The sequence below is a fragment of the Anguilla rostrata genome, chromosome 3 (genome assembly GCF_018555375.3).
Source record: "Anguilla rostrata isolate EN2019 chromosome 3, ASM1855537v3, whole genome shotgun sequence".
NCBI lineage: Eukaryota > Metazoa > Chordata > Actinopteri > Anguilliformes > Anguillidae > Anguilla > Anguilla rostrata.
Genome location: NC_057935.1, coordinates 61,650,241 through 61,670,673, shown reverse-complemented (window position 1 = coordinate 61,670,673; position 20,433 = coordinate 61,650,241). Strand labels below are relative to the sequence as shown.

Here is a 20,433-nt window from a genome sequence, read left to right as displayed (position 1 = left end):
TGGATTGTTCGATTACAAATCTGAAATTGTGGAGTTCAGAGCCAAATCTAGAAAAAAGATGTCTTTGTCCCAAACATTGTAGATGGCACTGAATATGTCAGGGGCCCACATTCCTTGTTAATCATCATCTGTATGGGACATAAACTATTTTCGAAATTCATTTAAACACGGCGTTACAACGTGGCATGCGCATTGTTTCCTGCAGAATGCTTCACTTCCAAGAGGAAATAACGTTTGCACTTGTTTTAATGTTTGTCAGTTTTGAAACGCAACTAAAAACAGAACGACACAAAGGCTCCAAGTCATGTTTACGACTTTAACGGAGCTGAACATAGAAGCAGTGAAAACGCAGCATGACATACAGAAAAAGAGAAACCGAATAGCTTTAAGAACATTAAGCACTGATTATATCTTAATGTTGCCTTTTAAAATTCATAATTTGAAATTGAAATCTTCCAATAGCTGAAGAACGTCTTGGTAATTTAATTTGTTTTACGGAAATGCATGATAAAATCAGCGTTAGCAAATTAGATAAAACTGCTCTCTTTTTATAAACGTATGCCTATAGATACTTGTAGTAAATAAAACAAAGTAACTGAAAAAGATAGAGAGAAGACGAAAGACATTTTAGATGTTGGGATAGGACATTGTATTAGAGTGATCCTGACTTTACGCTATTCATTTACTGTACTGTATGTGGAATTACTGTGGGCATACACTCAAATATACTTACTGGTAAAAGTAAAAATTATTGAGAGCTGATTGGCTGTTCTTACTGCAGTTTGGATGTTGATTGGCTAGAAATATTTCACCGCGAGACGTTCATTGGTTGAACAGGTAAGGTACTTAGCACTCATTGGCTGCAAAAAAATAATTTCAGTCTTGTTGAGTAACATTGTAACTGAAGGAAGTACTGTTAGACTTTTCCCTTCTCAAGTATCCAATGTTGAAGTACTGATCATTGTTGCGGATTTAGAAAATCAACAAAGGTATGAACAAGCGGTAATATGGGCAACACATTTTACTAGAATATTATTTAAAGATATTTGGCCGTGTCTAATGCGAAACTGAGCTCATGGTCTTAATCCCAGCTAAACACACAACGAACTGTGGTTGCAGTGCATTTGTTAATGTACTGTAAAAGTGTAATTTCCACATACCCTGAAAGATATTATTGGATTGTTTATTTGTTTGTTCATAATGTTACACGAATATATGTTTATTCAGTTGGTTGTTTTGTTTTTACATGTACAGGCATATACAACGAAATCATATGTACCTGGTGTGATTAGCTAGTTGTCATTCAAATTATGACTCGGAGGTAGCCGTTCAATATTTTTACTTGCATCTTTATAGTTTAGTTAGTTAATTAAGTGTGCGTATATACCGTCGAATTACAACTAGTGGCCTATTGAACCATTTTGTTCAGCACAGTAGCGATAAACTAGCAATAGGCCAGATGTTTTTGGACCCAGCGAAATGTATGCTGAAATGTCATCTCTCTCTCTCTCTCTCTCTCTCTCTCTCTCTCTCTCTCTCTCTTTCTCATTCTTCTCAGGGGGTTCTAGTAGTTTTGTATTTAGATTCGAGTATTACAGTGGATACACCTAATAATAGGCAAATAATAGCCTATTGTGAATTTAACATTATTTTATGACATGTATAAAAAGCTGATGTTCTGTCATTATTATTGTCACTCAGCAGTTACCTAATTTCCAACGGCACGGGCATGTCCGATTGTTTATTCTATTTATGATGTGTGTGTGTGTGTGTGTGTATATATATATATATATATATATATATAATGTAATCATTATCAGTTGTTAGCATGCTCCTTCTTTAATCGGCAGTGCACTTTAAATACTAATGTTGAAGGACAGTGCATCTCCCTCAGTTTTATCTATGAGAAGAAGCACGTTTGGGTACAGCAAAATACAAACTGAATAATCAGTCAGAACCTTTATTTAAATTCTCGGAGGTACAATTGAGGGCCAGGCCCTCATTTTCAATGTAGCCGAGATTACAAACACAATTAAAACACAATAGGTGTAATAAAAGATCATAGAATATAGCAACAGCAACTAACATAGTAAATAATAAAATAACAGTAATAAAATACAGTAAAATATGATAAAAAATAAAAATAAAATAAAATAATAAAATAAATAAAATCAGCACAGATACGATCAAAAACAGATGCACTCAGAGACAGGAATGTTCAAAACCAGCGATCTAAACTGCATAATAAACTACATATTTCAACAGGAGAGCCCACTACTACAAAAATGGCTAACCTGGTCTGCCCCATGAATCTTTTCATAAAATTACAGGTTGATTGAAGTGAATTTGATTTAGGAAATACATATACAGTTTATATAGTTAAAGTTACCAGTGCACGGTGCCATATCTTGATGCTTTTTTTTTTTTTTTTTGCAAAGCCCCTGTATGTGTTGATTTGTTTAGTTAAACTGTTCTATGCCTGATGTAATGTGATGGTTCTCAAAATGTTACTTGATGCATAGCATCCTTGTCATGCTTTTCAAATAGGGAGACCTATATTTGCTGTCAAGATCGGTTTCTGCTATTGTTAAGGTCCTACAACACAGATGTATTGGCTGAGACTGCAGTAGCAAAAAAAAAATTCTGATATTTAGAATTTTGCTATGCAACATAGAACCAGTATCCCCACCTAGTTAGCTGTGACTGAAGTTGAGTTTAACAGATTGAAGATGTGTCCTCAAAAGTACCTCTCGGTGGGTCTTTTTCCTCCTTGGGCACTGTCTGAACATGTTTTTGCAATGCCAAATTCCATTTGCCAGGGTTCTACAAAATTATGGACCTGGAGATCATGGCCAAATGCAACAACGAGCATCTGGTGAATTTCATTTCTTACTGATGACTCACAGATGCCTGGTAGTATAATAGTATGCAGGGTCACAAAGCAGACATCTAATTCTCACAGCACTAATTGCTGTGCTTTGCATTTTGACACATTGTGAAAACGGGAAAGATCGCTGAAAGAATAGTGCTGTGCTGATGAACTGACAACGTGTCTCACTGTGTGTGTGTGTGTGTCTGTCTGTTGTGCATGTACGTGTGCGCACGTGTGTTTGTGTCTGCATGCGTGTGCCTAGTGCTGCTGCCATGCCAGCACAGCCTGCTTTGAGGGAGCCAGAGGAAGAGATGGAGCTGGAGGGTGACCCGGAGGTGCCAGAGGCCAACGGCGAGCTGGAGGAGGAGAGGGAGAGGGAGGGAGGCGAGGAGATGATGGAGGAGAGCTGCGAGGACCATGAAAGTGAACGGGGGAGCGACTTGGAAGAGAGCGAAGTGGAAGAGGAGGAGGAGGAGGAAGAGGAGGAGAGTTCTGGTACAGAGAGAAGGCATAACTGTAGCCACTGCTTACGATTACGCCTTAAATGTCTATATCCTTGCATATATTGTGTGTTTGCTGCACCCCACGTGTACTGTTTGTTGACTGATATTGAGAGAGATGAGTGACTGAATGGAAAGAGAGGAGAAGATGAGAAGGAGTGTTTACTTTTCCCAGAGATGGATGATGAAGACTGTGAGAGGAGGAGATCGGAGTGTCTGGATGAGATGTCCGACCTTGAGAAGCAGTTCCTGGAGCTGAAAGAGAAGTAAGTGGAAAAGAGGGATTCAGGGAAACACTAATCAATCAGCAGTCAGCATGCTGCGCTCTGATTGGCCCACACGCTCCATATTACTATTGAATTTATTTAATTCACTTCCTGGTAAAGGCATTAAGTGTGATTTTGGCACATTGTTCTGATTCCTCCAAAGAGGTGGTGATGGGAGTGGTAGGGAGAGGACCTGCAAGAGAGGAGGGAAGGTGAAGAAAAAAGAAATGGATTGTAATGGTAGGGGGAAAAGAGGATAGGGTAGTTGGATGGATAATCAGTATCTGTGAATCTTATAACCGGTAATATTATTTGACCGGATACACTGCGGAACATGCTGCTGACTTTTTTCCCCTCCTGATCTACAGACATTTGTATCTGTTTTCCATTGCTGCCTGAAGACCATATTGGTCGAAACATGTTTCTGGATACAATACCGATTAAAACTAGCATGGAAGTGGTTTTTTGTTTGTTTGGTTGTCCATCTGTTTAAATTGCTGCTGGCACATTCAGTGCTCTCCATAACACTGTTAAATAACGAACAGATGGGATTTCATGTTTCGCCACACAGAGGTTGCCTACTCCTTTTTTTAATTGTGATTTGTACCTATTTCTGCCACATACCGGGCAGCCCATGGCCCCGGCACCGTTTTGACTGTTCGTGCCCACGTTCCTCCCGTCTCTGGACAGGCTGTTCCGGGAGCGGCTGAGCCAGGTGAAGGTGAAGCTGGAAGAGGTGATGGCGGGACAGGCGGGGGAGTACAGGGAGCCGCTGGCCACCCTGCAGCGCAACATGCAGCTACGCACTGAAGTAGCCGGTACTTTTCCCCTTGGCTCACGCCACTCTGCGCCTCATCGCCTGGCTGCTAGGCACTCGTACTGTTCCACAGCAAACGCAACCATTGCGCAGCAGGATTTAACCATATACATTACACAGGTCCTTCCCGTATTAGCAAATTGCACTCAGGCGCAAGCGCTGCTGAACAACGTCCAATCAGAAACCTTGCAGCGCGAACTGCCAAACACGTATATTAGACTACAGCTTGCGGTAACACATTTCACACTGCTTTCTGACAACCATCCTTATCATATTGCCGCACATAGCAGTTCACATTATTTAGAAACAACAAACTCACAAATATTGCACAACAATCAAGAGTGCTAATCTCAGCTGTACCTGGTCTGTCGCTCTCCGGTTCGGATTCAGGTGCAATTACGTTAACAGTTGCTCACATGTGCTGGTGCTTGTCTGATTTTAGAACTTCCAGGGCTGTTAACGCGTGGCTAGCGTTGTTCTGCCAAAGCTAGAGCGAAAAGCGACTTGGCTGCGTGCACTACATCAGTTAGCTCTCCATCTAAATGGTGTTTGTTTGACACATCCCAAGGTGCTGATTTAAATGGTTTTAAGATGTTTGCTTTTGTCAATGTTTGGATAACATTTCAGTGTCCATTAACGTGTAAAAAAAACACACAGACACAAACAGACCGCTGTATTTTCATAAAGCATATGTCTGGCAACTGTCATTGTGAAATAACTGACACGTGTGTCTGTTTTTTCCTCTCTCTCCCTCGCTCAAACGCACTCTCAGGGGTGTACAGGGAACTGTGTCTGCAGGTGGTGAAGCACAAGCACGAGTGTGAGATTCAGGGAGCATTGCAGCACCTGGAGGTAAGGCACGTGACGCAGTCCTATCCAAATATGCAGAACAAACACAGAACATACGCAGCCTGCTGATATCGCATCAACATCACACACCCACACGCACACACAGCACAGCGGGGCCTGCGGAATCCTCGCGTTTGTGTGATTGTTGTACGTATTGAGAGAGCAGGTGGTTCGAATCGTGCGGACCCGGGTAAAGTTTTGTCGATCCGTGTGTGGCTGCGTCTCCGCAGAGCGAGAGGGTGCTGCTGTTTGATGCCATGAAGGCAGAGCTCCTGGAAAAGATCCACAGACTGGAGGAGGACAGGCAGAGCATAGACATCACCTCAGGTACAAAACGCATGCGGGGGTGCTTCACAACGTTATGCACACGCAGAGAGGAAGGTGTATGCACAGGGAAACTACATCACCTCTGGTACATGCGTTAACACACAGAAGCTATGTCACCTCAGATACATGTGCTAACTCCAAAAGATGGTGTCACCTCAGATACATGTGCTAAGTGTGAGAAACTGTCACCTCAGGTACTTGTGCGAACCCCTGGCACACACAGGCAAACTGTATCACCTTGGGACCACGCACAAAAAAAAAAACAGATTGAAGATAACCTTGCAGTTTAGGTTTATACAGGGGAAAGTTTTCGTTTATTTATGTCGTCTTTCTCTGTCTGTCAGAGTGGTGGAGTGATGACATGAGGGGGAAGAAATGCAAGCGGAGGAGTCAGCCCTCACGGCCTGATCGGAGGAAGAAAGCAGCGCTGGTGTCTGGTAACCCCCCCCCCCCCCCCCAAATTTAACACAAACACATTTGTACCTTCCCGTACCTCTACCATAATAGTATATGTCTCTTCCATCAGAAAACACAATCAATATTGTCAGTTCAAAGTAAAAAAATGCCTGGTTTATTAAATATATGAAACCTCCACTTCAGAACTTAGGGGGTGGGGGAGGTGGTATTATATACTTTAATACTTTACAAATCACAGTTTGGGCTATTTACTGTGTACAATACCATGACAACCTGTATCGATATACTATATGGTCCTAGCCACACAGTGAGAAATAAATCTTCATACAAATATTAAGCATCATCTTCTTCCTCTACCCCTTTCTCAGGACCCTACATAGTCTATATGTTGAGGGACATTGATATTTTGGAGGACTGGACGGCCATAAAGAAGGTAAGGATCTGTCCCCTCGAGCGCTATTTTTGCTTCCAGTTCCGCCTAAATTACAGTAGAGTACAGATATATTTTACTCCTGTCACAGTCCCTAACAACATGTCGGTAGTCTCATATACAAGTCTATTTCACGCAGACTCTGTTGATTGTGTTATTATTATTCCTTGTTATTAGGGAGCCAGACACCATGAAGGTGGTATTTTTCATTCAGCTGAAATCTACTATTTGCCTGTAGCCCACTCTTGCTTAACACATAAGAAGGGCAGTGATTGGTGGCGTTTCCCTATTACATCTGGAACTGAGATGGGATTAGGTATCTCATAAATTTGGCTCATGCTATTTGGATTGAAAAGGAAAGTTTGCTTGGGAAAACAAAGACAATGTGTTTCACTAGCACGTACCTTTGAGATGCAATTTCTTTCTAGGCTTGATGCTATCAATTCTGTTGTCAAAGGCGCATGCACACCTGAGGCCTGGTAGCTGAATTCTGATTATCTTGCATTATCTTTTGATGAAAGTGTTCAGCAGTACACAGCTGTGGATGAGACTTCTTTAGAGTGCCTTCAATTAGGCTTACAAAGGGAAATTAAACGCCGTTAGTGTTTTGTACACAAATACAAATGTGAATGTAATCTTCATAGCAAATGAGCACATAGAGATTCTCTTTAATTCTCAGACAATTGAAATTGAATTGACAATTGAATTGATTCATTATGCCATCATAGTTAAGCAGTTCTTTGTGTATGCTTGCCATTTAGGCAACAGCATTGAAAGTAAACAGAGTGATTCAAGCCCTAGCTTTTCTACTTACTCTAAATTGGGGCTTCCCAGCCCTGGTCCTGGATATCAAATATCCTGCAGGTTTTCATTTCAACCCTAATTTGGCACGCCCGATTTTACTAATTAGCAGCTCAACGAGGTCTCTAGCTGTTGAACGAGGTGTGCTTTGATAGGGTTGGAGTGAAAACCTGCTTGCGTTTGCCCAGGAACTGGGTTGGGTAACCCTGCTCTAAATTGTGTCATGAGTTGAGGGTCACATTTTACTTACATAACATATTGAAACATCAACTACTCACAAACCATTTGTTGTGGTCGAAATGTTTGTTGGCTGAAGGGCATAACTGCCACAGGTCAGTCAATTCAATGAAGTATCAACATTGCAAAAATTGAATCCTGTAATGTTTAACAATTTGCACCTGTACAGTACATCAATTTTGCCCAAATGTTGAATACGAAGTGTTGTGTGGCCAAATGGTTATGATGAGAGCTATGAGAGCAGTGATTAAAATATGGAGACATTTAAAATATTAAATATATTCAAACCTCCGTGCAGTGATTAAACACTGTGCAAATGCCCATTTAATTATGAGAAGCATTTTTAATTTACACTTATAGGATTAGTCTCATAGTTTGACTGTTATTTTGGATCAGTCATTTTGGATTATGCTTCACTTAGCTACTCATTAACTGCTAGGCTAATCCATCCATCCATCCATCCATTGGTTGCGGGTGGTACTGGAGCTTATCCCAGCGTGCACTGGGCTAGAGGCAGGAATATACCCTGGACAGTTCCCCAGTCCATCGCTGTGCTAGGCTAATTAGAATGAAAATTGATATGCATATATTTGTGTTGGTTGCAACTAAGTTTTTGCCTTTGAAGATTTTTCAGCAAAAATGCTTGTCCATATGCCATCTGTGGATGCTGCTAGCAGCTGTTGTTATTGTAATAAAATTATCACTGGGTAGATGCCCATATCTATGTCAAATCATAATCATGATGCATATTTTATAATACCAAACAAAGTCCAGTCTTCAGATTAAAAAAATATCCACAACACATTGTACATATTAATATATAAATACGTGTAATGCCATACAAGACACTTTACATTGGAAAAGCATTTTGTGATTGCATCACATTACTGATTTGAATCAGTGAATCAGTACATACTTATGACAAGATGTCCTTTATATCAGCATGACCATGCTCAGTGGCAGTGATGTACATTTTATCTGCCAATAATGCCCATAGTGTCCATAACTTCTCTATCCTTGGCCCCCATTTTGTACATTTATTTATCTGATGTCAGCAGAATGCCTGTACAGAAGTGATACATTTTGTATGATGTTTCAATGTAAGCTTTCCCTTATGTGGTGAACTGTGTAGCATGACTTGTTGCATTTATTTTCCTATACATGATAATATGTTGTAAAATGGCTTTTATTTTGAGATACATTCATCCTGTATATTTCCCCTCAGATGAATACAATTTTACATGTGAAACTGGAAATGATTGTTTAGTAACTACAGCAAGTGCCCATTCAGACATTCCTTTTCTCAGAATTCCATTCCTATTATTTGCAACAGTAATTTTTCATTGGGATATACAGTAGCTTAGGGGAAAATACAATATAGCCTCGACCAACAACACTGTCTCCTCTGAGCTATTATCCGTATACTCAAAATTCATTCAGACATTATCCATCTGTGCCTGCACTGAGTGAATTATAATGCTGTGTTACAGGCTAAAGCAGCACTTTTGCCCTTGAAGAAGAAATCAGACAGTAAGTTTGGAACACGCTGTTTCTTCCTTTGTAACAAAACCTTGCACGAAATCTCGGCATAACAAAAACAGGTGTTGATGTAGTGAACAGTTTTTAAGTTTTTTTTTTTCTTCAGTTTTTAGACGGCCTTCGAGTAGATTCTGTTCAAATGAAAAATAATATGCTTCTTGGCGAGAACGTTCCTCTTCTCACTAATGGTGTGTCGTAGAAATCTGTTCACTCGTTAGGAGTGTTGTATGGTTGGAGAGCTTTGGATTTTGGCTTTAGTGTGCTATTATGGCCTTTGTGAACTGAAAATCCAGTATTTCTCACATTTATGATGCAGAAACATGTTTTTAATGACATGCAAGCATTCCTTATCTCTCTTTCTCACTTTTTTGTCTCTCTCTTTAATGTGGAAGGCTTGTTTTTATGATAGTAAATATTTCCATACTCGATAAGACATGAAATGTAAGGAGAAGTAGGTGCTGGCACAGCTGGGTGGGTACTGGGAGGCATGATCCTCCTGTGATTCTGTGATTGATGATTCAGATATCTTCACCCCCCCCCCCCCCCCCCCCCCCCCATGGTCCTGCAGACAGACAGCAGTACAGTGCACGGTGCGAGGGGGGCACTCTCTTCTACGAGGGAGAGAAATTCTGCAAAGGCAACACCATCCTGCTGGAGATCAAAGATGACAGCGCCTCACAGTCAGTCATAGCCTAGATCTCTCGCTCTGTCTCTCTCTCTCTCGCTCTCCCTTTCTCTCTTTCTCACAATCTATCTCTTACCTTCTTTTCTTCCCTCTGCATTTTGTTCTTTCTTTCTGATTCCCTCCTCTGCTCCTATAGCACAATCTCAAAGCTCAAAGCTTTTTCTCTGTGGAGAAAAGGGGAAGACATAAGAAGCTGTGGTTATGAAATAAATAGCTCCTCAAAGGCGTAGCCACAGTGCAAACTGCTACAGGCACCAGTTTGAAAGCTTCTGTGTAGGTTTTGACCTCTTTGCAAGAGAATGTCCAGTATGTCCATTAAAAATGCAATATTGTCAAGTAGCACTGGGATATTCTTCAGGTAGCTTAAGGCAACAGGGCATAAAGCCTGTGTGGTTGGTTTTCCTTTGTTAAACAGGAAACATATTCTTATGAATTGATGGATGTCACACCATAGACATCAGTCAGACAGGCCTGGGATGAAGGAGCATGATTCCATCACGGCATCGCAGGCTCTGTGCAAATGACAAGTAAACAACAGCAGACCAATTCAAGCGTGCAATCCTGGTTATTAGCTCTGTGTCACTCGCGAGACTTTGAGTCCCGCACTCTTTCTCTCTCCGGCTCAGGTGTCTGTGTTTACACGCAGGCCCATTCTGATGCTGTCATCCTGTCTTTCTCTCTCGCTCCCCCCCCACCCCTCTCTCTTCTCCAGGGCTGTAATCACCGCGGTGAGCACCGGGGAGGTGTGGCTCAGGCGGACGGACGGCAGCAAAACCAAAATCTACGTCTCGCAGCTGCAGAAGGGCAAATACACCATCTGCAAAGTGTGAGCGCGGGCTCACCCGTGTCCGCAGAAACATTTCCCTCGAACCGCATCCACCACTTGAGCTGATCGTCATTTTTTTGTACTTCTAAACACAACTTGCACTTAAATCAGTACCACGTTGACAATTAACAGTAATCTTGCTGCGCTTCAAAAGGACTGTTATATTTTAACTATAATTATTTATATTTGTTTGTAAAACTCTAGACTGGCAAGGAATGGTGCTTTTTAACGAACTATTTAAGATGATTTGAAATAACAATGTATTTATAATTGCAGAATGTTGTTGACAGAACTAAATCTTTTATGGAAGAGGTGTTGTGTTCTCCTGCTTATTCTAACTGTGTTAATAGGAAGGATGTATGTTTTACTGCACTGAGGGTCTTCAGGCAGAATAACGGGTAACTGGGTAGTCCTGTTCCTGGAGAGCTACACGGTCTGCTATTTTTGGTTGCAACTTAATATCAGTAGTCAGTTTGGACCCAAGAAACAAGGTAAAGGGAGTTATTTGTGTGACGAAATGCATTAATTTCAGTTACTGCATAGCAATGAAAACTAGTAGACTGCCTGAGATATTCGAGATGTTATGCGCCGTGCAGGGTATCTGGATGCAATACTTATTATTTCCCAGCAGGTGGAGCTGTGCCCATGAAAACCAGCTGGAGCATGTTTAACAGGAGTGTACTTATGGATTCTGTGCAAAGCAGACATCAATCACTGACATGAAAGCAGACACGGGGGGAACATGTATAAATAGATTCTTCTGCATCGTTAGTAAATTTTACGTACAATTTCTTTTGGCTTGGGATGAAGAAATGCACACTGAAGCCGGTGTTAGTCAGAGGTAACCAGTCCTTTTGCACGTGTATTCAGTGGCAAAATCAAACGGATGATTTTAACAGGTGCAATGCATTTGTGCTAGAATAGGACTCCTTGAGAAGGGACTTTGCGAGAACTCTGTTTTCTAGGACTTCCTGTGTGAAGACTGTCCTTTTTCCTGGCCTCGAATGAACGGAGTCATTTTAAAATTCCCCCAGGAAGCTCTACTAATATCCCCTTTCCTGCTCCCAGTCACAAATGAGGACAAGGACAGTTTCACATATGGAACATATTTAGCAATAAAACAATTAAACAACGTTAAAGTTTTTGAAAAAGACCCTGAAAAAGGGGAATCGTTGTTCTGCGTTTTGGCCTAGTTTTCAAATTTGACGTAACAGCGCCAGCCCTTGAGCTAGTGGATGGGATCGCTGGCTTGCGGGACAGGTCACATCAACGAGGGACACAGCAACCGCGCGCGTGCCTACGTCATGTGACACAGCCGGACATTCGATTCACTTCCTTTAAGAAGTCGAAACGCTGATCCTCTTTGCATTCATGCCCTGCCCTCCGTCTCTGCGGCTTCCTGTACTCCTCCTCCGTCTCGCCCTCCATCTTCCTCGTGTACATTAAGCACCACATCCTGACGGCCTCTTCTTAGCCCAGTTTGATCTGCAGACGGTTCTGTGTTACTCGCTGGTGTGAACACCTGCCCCTGCCAAAACAGAGGCTGCAGAGCATCAAACATGTGAAGTTAGCTCCATTCACCGATGGTTCAAATCCCTTCTGTCCAGCTCCACTTCACTTCCTCTGCTCATCTATTTTTGAGTGGCAGAACTTTTTAAAAATGATGTTGTGAATCTCATGCTGTGGATCTTCAACTGACCTACCCCCATCTCCCAGTCCCTTTGACGCTTCTCCTTAAGAAGCAGACCTGCTGGTCCAGATGGCTCTACTGAATTATGAGCATCTTAAAACCTAAGACTGCACTAACATACACACAGCCCTTGCTCATATATATCTACATGCGGTCAGCTGCTCTCGGATGTTCAGACAGTTCCCTCGCACACATACCCATATATACACACACCTTTCAACACTTCATAACCTGAAATTACAGGTTCTGCCTACATGCAGAAAAGTTCACTTTTTTATAGCATAAACACTGATGTGTGATATATGCACTCCCTCTCTCTTCCTCACTCTCTCTATCTCATAAGGTGACCAAATGCATGAACACACATGTGATGTGCACACTATTGTCAGAACAGCTGGAGATTGCATTCGTGGAAGGTGGAGAGGGCTCTGGAATGACGGAGGTGAAGAGTGTTACATGGCCTCATTTACATAAGATTGTTGAATCTTAAGATCCCAAGTTGTGCTTCTGCTTGATTTATAAAAAAAAAAAATAGCTGAGATCTAACGATTTGCGTACATTGGTTGAAGTGGCTATCTCTGTCCTACGCACCTGTGAGATACACACATTGGATTAAAAATAAAACGGTGAAATGGTAAGCAAGAGATGAACATAAGGCTGCATTGCAGTAGGCATTGCCTATGTGATTATCAAAGCATGCACACAGTCCACAGATGTTCTATCTCCACACAATCAGCAGGTCATGAACTCACATCTAGAGTAGAACTTTAGGTAGAGATATGATCGTATCCGTGACAAAGTGGGATTTTATAAATAAGCACTTAGTCATGGTTTTCTGCGTAAGTCAGTATTTCAGACAATTTTGATCGTAGGACCATTTTATAAATGAGTCCCACAGTCTTTATTCATTCATCTCTTGCCTCTTACAACAGCAGTGACTCATATATATTACTGTCAGTATGTAAAAGGTCATTGTAGCTTCAGGGGATTAACAAGATAGATTCTTCATCTGTTGCTCCGTATCTCCACTTTCTCATGCCACTCTCCTCCTTCACGCCCTTTGCTCCCCTCTTACCCATTATAACCCATTTTTACATGGGGAACATTGCCGTGATAACTTATCCAGCAGCTAAGTGGCTTCTGCTGTTCAGCCAGAGTCCACCCAGTGTTTAGCCAGGTTGATAGTACTCACACATGACGGAGCCAGTGGCCTTATTACACGAACAAGCTGCTGCAAAAGAGCCACTCCCCTAAAAGAGTTATGGAAGTAGGCTAGGTCAAGAGCACAACAGAGATGTAGCTTATACAAACCTGGCAAGGTGTGGTCATGCTGATTTTTATAGCTTGCTAATAAAGAGTGAATTAATTGAAAGTGAATTATAACGGTTAATATCCTACCACACTTCAACAGGCAGGTACACCTTTGGGAACATTAGAAACTTTTATGACAGGTGATGGTGCCAGCACGTAACGTGTAGCTAGTCAGTAAGGTGGGCTCTCTTTTATTTGATGCTCTGCTTTATTAATTTTTTTACAGCAGTAAGAAGCAATGTGGCTGGATAGATTAATTAATGTTGAAGGATAAGGCAGCATGTGTGAAAAGGGTTATTGCCAACATTCTTGGTCCTTTCACTCATGTGTCTATTCACCCATGAATTGGTTCAGTCATAAAGTCATTCTTTTGTTTTTCCTCTTGAACCAACTGACTTCCTTTCTGTCCCTCAGCCTATTTCTCTTCCTGATACACTCCTCTATTCTTCTTCCCTCCATTTCCTCCTTCAGGTAAAAGCTGGAAATATGAATAGAAAACAAAAGCCATCTCTTTACACTTTCATTAAGCCCACAAAAGGTCACAGCTGAGGATGTGTGTGCGTTTGACAGCACGGCAAAATGTGAGGCGGGAGTGTGGACTTCACCTCTGCGTGGTATTGGGTGCTGTCTCCAAGGGGGAACAGTGAACCGATAGCATCCCACCATGACTGCCAGTCTGGGCTGCTGTGGGTGAGCTACCAGCTGCAGCTCAGGCTCGAAGCGCAGCAGAACGCGGAAGGTGGAAATAAGTATGGCGGTTGATTTGCCTTGAGAACTCGAGAAAAAAAAGAAGAAAAAAAACGAAACCTCCACCCACAGAGGGCAGTAGAGTTTGTTTTTCAGTGTGTGGTGGGGACAGCAAGATCATGGCTGCTGGATTCTTGTGGGTGTACTGTATTTGTGAGACTACTGGTGTAGTGCTGGTGGCTTATGTGCAATGGCTGTGGGTGGGTTGTGCAGTATATACAGCAAGATATATAATGCAGCCAGTATGAGTGTGTATAGATGGCTGGTGTGTATATGCATGCTGTGCTAGATATGTATGTATACAGTTGTGTGTGAATGTCATGGTAGCTATGCATATGGAAGAAGTCTGCAGGTATGCAGTGTTGGTGTACTGCATGGGCGCAGTTGCTGAGTGTGTATGTTCAATGTTATGGTTATGCGTCACTTCAAAGGGTTGCGTGTGCAGTGTGTGTGGACCGTGAGTGTGTGCGCGTTCGTATGTGTTCAGCCACTCTGTTTGGACATAGAGTGTTGAAGTTAACAAAGCAGAAATGACGGTAATTAACTAAACGAGCTGGACCTGCACCTGAGGGGGAAGGGCTGTTTCTGCTGTTTCTTAATCAGGAGGTGAGAGAGAGAGAGAGAGAGAAATAAAGAGAGAGAAAGAGAGAGAGAAATGGGCTGTGTGCATTTTCTCACGCTGCATATTCTTCCCTGAAATGAAAATCATTTGTCTGCCACTGGCCCGTTCTGCAGGGAGAGCAACAATGGCGTCACACAGTACAGCAGTGGCTGACATTTAAGGACCTCATATTCTGCACACTGAGTGACACCAGGGAAGCTCGCGTTTAACAACTGTGTTATTTTTCAAGGATCACAGCCCGTGTTGCCATTTCTTTTTCCAAACTGAGTTGCTTTCTCACTCAAAGTATTTCATCAGATATTTTGCAATCTGTGTTTGCTCTGGCAATAAAGGTTTATTTTTTCCCCCACAGCATTACAACTTCCAGCCACTAAAGAGAAGGAGACAAATGAGCTCTCCTTTCCCCTGGTGATGCCATCTGCTGGTGAGCAGGAGAAACCACAGGCCCTATGGTCCAATCAGGGGACCAGGGCTTGTTTCCCCCTGAAGCTCGCAAACTTCAGTGATTACTAGAGGGATTGCCGTTTATTCAGCCTCTGGTGCTGAAAAGCTAATTTACCCATTGAAGTCCACTCAAAACTATGAATTTATCCTATTTATCCTAGTATAAAATTATACTATTTTTGACAGTACTTTTAAATTTTAATATTCCTTCGCACTGAACTAATTACTCTCCAGCGTCCATTTTTTTACCCCCTTCTGAGCCACACAGAAATACAGTAGATATAATATATTTTTCATTCCAGTTCATTCCTTCATGTTTAGGTACGCAGTGCACACGCTCTGGTGCCAAAAGCCCCGTAGTCAAATATGGCTGCCTTCGTGGACTGGCTTCATATGCCATTGGGCAGCTCCCATAGGAATCCACGGAACCCGTGAGCCTAAGTTGTCTCCAGTTCTTGTATATCTCCATGGTCCAAACCAAGCTGCTGCCACCAAGGATGCAATCTGGTTGTGAAACAGATCAGCATTTGTCCTGAACAAGATCAAGCTTGTCAACCCAACAAAAGGCATGGGACCCTACTAGAGTACACTACTCTCTTTCAGACTTCAGAGGATCATCCATCACTAGGTTAGAACTCAGAGTGGTGGCCACTTTTATGGAATGTAAGTATGATCTGGGAAGTTCTGAGACTGGTCCCATTGACTTGATTTGACTGCTTCCCATACAAGGCCAAGCAACAAATGACTGTTGAACAGGAAAGCTGGAAAGCTGCTTTGCAGACAGAGATCTTGGAGCTGACTCAGACTTATTATTACACTAATAGTCAATTAATCACAGTGTGAACCCAATATTAACAGCAAATAGAGTTGTCTTTTAGAATGTAAAATTAGTGATGCCATGGGTCAAGCAGCTTTAAGAGGGAATTGATTATTTCCCTTTGATAACTCTGGGTCCCAACCTGGAAGAAAAGTAAATGCTATCATGCCAACTATCCAGCAATAGCAGCCTTTTCTTCCTGTTCAAAGTCCATACTAGACCCAGGGCTAGGTCCAGAACACGGTAACATGGCAAACTGACCCGTCTGAAGTGAATTCTTTGATAATCAAACCTTGAGCCTGACCTGTCAGTGACTTGTGAGGAGACAGAAACCTCACAGGCCCTGCCTATGCCTGTGCACCTCAAAGCAAACAGCATCACAATTCCAATCATGGCTCGGAGGGCGAAAGATCTGCCTGAGCACAACGGAAGGGAACAAACAGAATTTCGTGCAGGCTTGCCAGGAAAGCCCGGAGCTGCTCAGGAAGGGGGAACGAGGCCACTGCGAGCTGTCATTAGACACACAAAAGGGACCAATTAAACGCTGGCTTGGTGCGGGAGTCGTCATGGAAGCGCGGCTATGTCAGAAGCCGGGGCCAGAGTGGAGTCCTGACAGCCAGCTCTGGCGCTGACAGCAGCTGACCGGGACGGCGGGACGGGGTGACACGAGCGCCACCAGTTAGGCTGCCTAATCACGGGTCGCGTGCGAGCAACATGGCCACGCCCCTCGAGGCAGCGATGCGACGGCAGCCGGCGAATAGGGCAGGGGAGATCAGGCTCATGACAAATAGCAGGGAAGTGACAGAGGGCCCAAAAGGGTTCTGACCGTGGGGGGTCAGTGGCAGCGGGGGGAGCAGTGGTAGGCCTGGGGCCTGGGGGGAGTGCGGGAGTCAGTGGGCCTCCCTCTGCGGCGGCCAGCGAGTGTGATACAAACGAGGAGCGACGGACTGCCGCGAGGCTCAACTGCGCCGTGAGAGTCCCCGGACCCGCCATCGCGAGCGTGGAAGTAGCACCGTGGCACAGAGCCACCTGGCACCACCCGAGCAAAACACAGACATACACAGGAGCCAAGGAGAGCAGGAGGAAGAAGGGATGCAAGGGGCACAGAGGGGAGAGGCAGTGATGAGAGAAAGAGGGTTAGCGGAAGGAAGATGAGAGAGGAGAGGAGAGGAGAGAAATATGAGGAATGAAGAAAGGGGCGTGGAAGGGGGGGGGGGACAACTTCCCTCCTCTGCTGGAGGACATGGTCAAGTTGATCACATCAAACCGCCTGCCTGCCACATTCTGCGCCCCCTAGCTACTCGTGCATAGACAGCACCATCCATCAACGGCGGCAAAATACTGTCCTGCCTCTCAACCAACATATGTCAGTGTAGAGGGCAAACATCCATTATTCTCACGATGCTGCAGCTGAACATGTCGCTATAACATTGTTGTGGTATATATATATATATGTATATATATATATATATATATATATATATGTGTGTGTCAGGAGTCCATGCCTTTCTTGGACAAGGAGAATGCTTCTCTGCTGTTTTTCTGCCAGAGACATGGCTTCTCTGCATCATTACCTCTCCAACAGGAACTTGTCCCCTTTCATTAAAACACATCCCAGTGCTACTGCACTGCACAATGCTGCAGCCAATGAATACGCAGTAGCCTTGATGGCCTCCTCCTCAGTGTTTCACAGTGAGACACATGCTGTAACGGCATTAACTGCTGATCCGAAGAGATAAATCCTACACGTGGTATATATGAGTTGTGCTTGGCTGTTGTTTTGTCATCTTAATGATGGCAAAGCAGAACGCCCCCCTGAATTTTTGAGGGAAGGGAGACCGAGCGAGAATGGAAAACGGAGAGAGAGAGAGACACAGAGAGAGAGAGAGAAAACAGTGGAGAGAAATCAAAGGAAATGGACACAAAAGGAGGAAAAACCGTGAATGCCCAATGGAAACACATCCTTTTTTCTGGCAATGGATTAAAAGAGATGGAAACAGAGAGCGAGAGAGGATGAGGAAAGGGGTGGCGGGAAAAGGAAAGAGAGCAAAAGTGGGAAGGACACAGATAGTAAACCCTTCAAGATGATGTTTTTTCTCATTTAGTTTTTCTTATTATTTTCTGACAGCACTCTAGCTCTGTCTTCCTCCCAGGGAGAGCTGGGAGATGGATGGAAGGAGGAAGCAAGAGGGACAGCAATGACAAGCTGATGGAGAGAAGCTCTACGAGGACGTCTGGCGAGAGGCGAAGAGGAGCGTCTACAGGCCTGGCCAAGCAAATATAGACAGTAAATGATGACAGCTGTTGTATGAATGTGGATCAATATGTCGATTGCTCAAGGTAAGGGTTACTCACCTATGGAACAGAAACAGCTCTACCCTTCTAAGTGAGATTGATCAGAAAATGCTACAGGGACTCCCTTTGAGCCTGATGTACTGTCTGTCCATTCCTCGCTGTAGCTCATACACACAAATATTTAAAAAATGAGCCGGCCACATCACTTAATTTAGTCCATTACAAATATGTGACCACATTTGACCATGTGGTAGACACCATGCCACTTCAATATGAAATCCTCATGCATAAAATTGAGCACAGCCCATAGAACTTTGTTGCTATTGCCGCTTCTGTGTCTGATTGATCTCATGGTATTGCACCCTGTCTACCTCAGACAGCTCCACACAAACATGTTTTTGCCTGCACAAAGCAGCCAGCCAGACAGCTGTTTCCCAGTTGTTTTTTGTCAGGAAAGGAAGTGTATCACATGACTACAGCAGTTCAGTGAGGATTTAATTGTCAGAACCTGAGATCATTGATGCAACTGAAGTGTATGTTTTTATCCACTGTTTCCATCTACTTTAAATCACATTTGGACAAATTATTTCATACACTATATGACCAAAAGTATTTGGATGCCCCTGGTCTGGAGCTGTTTTTCATGGTTTGGAATAGGCCTCTTAGTTTCAGTGAAGGCAAATCTTAATGCTATAGCATACAATCCCATTCTAGAAGATTCTGTGCTCCCCCAACAGTTTGGGGAAGGCTCTTTTCTGTTTCTGTTTCAGACAGTGCCCCCAGACACACAGTGAGGTCCATATAGAAATGATTTTGTCAAGAATTGTCTGGAAGTTGACTGGCCAGCACAGAGTACCTCAACCCCATCGACCACCTTGAGGATCAAATGGAAGGCCAACTGTGAGCCAGGACAAGTGGCTCAATCAATGCCCGACCTCACTAATGCTCTTCTGGCTGAATGGAATCAAATCCCTGCAGCAATGCTCCAACATCTCTTATAAAGCCTTCCCAGAAGAGTGGAGGTTGTTATAACAGCAAAGGGTGGACCTAACTCCATATTAATGCCCATAATTTTGGATGAGATATTAGATGTCAGGTGTCCACATACATTTGGCCATGTAGTGCATTTCTCCAAACTGTCCACTTAGTGAAACATTTAATGCCTTTGGCTAATTGAAAACAAGTTGAGCAATCATATTTTTATGCACAGTGCGAATTTCCTTTGATCATGTTGCTTAAAATTAGAAGTCAACATTCTAAAGTTGCATGAATTCTCACTAACTTAAAAAGCTATCAGATCATGATTGTCCCCAAAACTGCAGCATCCAGGCTATAGAGGTTGAAACTTCAACTCTAAAAAAGTTTTAAATGTTTAGTAAGCCAAGCTAAAATAAGCAAAGCTCAGATATTCCATAAATAGATAAATGTTTAATGTGTAGCTTCTACAAGTAATGGAAAATAAATTCACATATCGGAATTACATGAATAAATTTTGTATAATGGGACAGGAAGACCAGCATTCACACACTGGCATAGCAGAGGCCAGACTGCTGAACTTTATAGGGGAAATGTAAATGTGTGTGTGTGGGTGATACTGCTGCCCTGTATCACTTCCCCATATCTGTGTGTGCATGTGAGGTCTGTAGGCTAGACCATTAGCTATAATAAGTTCAGTGCTGCTAATGAATGTGACATTGATGCTGACCTGTCTGGTGGCACGCTGGCCTGTGCCAGTGTCTTTGGTCTTTGAGAGAGGATCTCATGACAACACTGTGGGAACCTTCATTCATGCACACACAGACCCCTCATGTGCAGACAGAACACACAGGCAGAATTACAAATGTGTAAGTCAGAGCAAATACAGATACTATCACAAAAGCAATACATGCATTAAAAGCAAGCGCACACACACACACACACACACACACACACAATAAAATC

General features: G+C 43.0%; 1 protein-coding gene across 1 annotated transcript; it reads left to right on the top strand.

Moving 5' to 3' along the window:
• The first annotated feature begins 884 nt into the window (after positions 1–884).
• On the top strand, positions 885–10,875 carry brms1 (BRMS1 transcriptional repressor and anoikis regulator). The gene is made up of 11 exons (XM_064329113.1): positions 885–989; positions 3,135–3,367; positions 3,548–3,638; positions 4,329–4,456; positions 5,228–5,307; positions 5,535–5,631; positions 5,976–6,068; positions 6,417–6,481; positions 9,007–9,046; positions 9,624–9,735; positions 10,453–10,875. The coding sequence occupies exons 2-11, from the start codon at positions 3,145–3,147 to the stop codon at positions 10,568–10,570; spliced, it is 1,047 nt and encodes a 348-aa protein (XP_064185183.1). The 5' UTR covers positions 885–989; positions 3,135–3,144; the 3' UTR covers positions 10,571–10,875.
• The last annotated feature ends 9,558 nt before the right edge of the window (positions 10,876–20,433 follow it).

Coding starts and splice junctions, on each gene's coding strand:
- brms1 (XM_064329113.1), top strand. CDS start 3,145: ATGCCAGCACAGCCTGCTTTGAGGGAGCCAGAGGAAGAGATGGAGCTG. Junction 3,368..3,547: donor GGAAGAGGAGGAGAGTTCTG/GTACAGAGAGAA, acceptor TACTTTTCCCAG/AGATGGATGATGAAGACTGT. Junction 6,482..9,006: donor ACTGGACGGCCATAAAGAAG/GTAAGGATCTGT, acceptor GCTGTGTTACAG/GCTAAAGCAGCACTTTTGCC.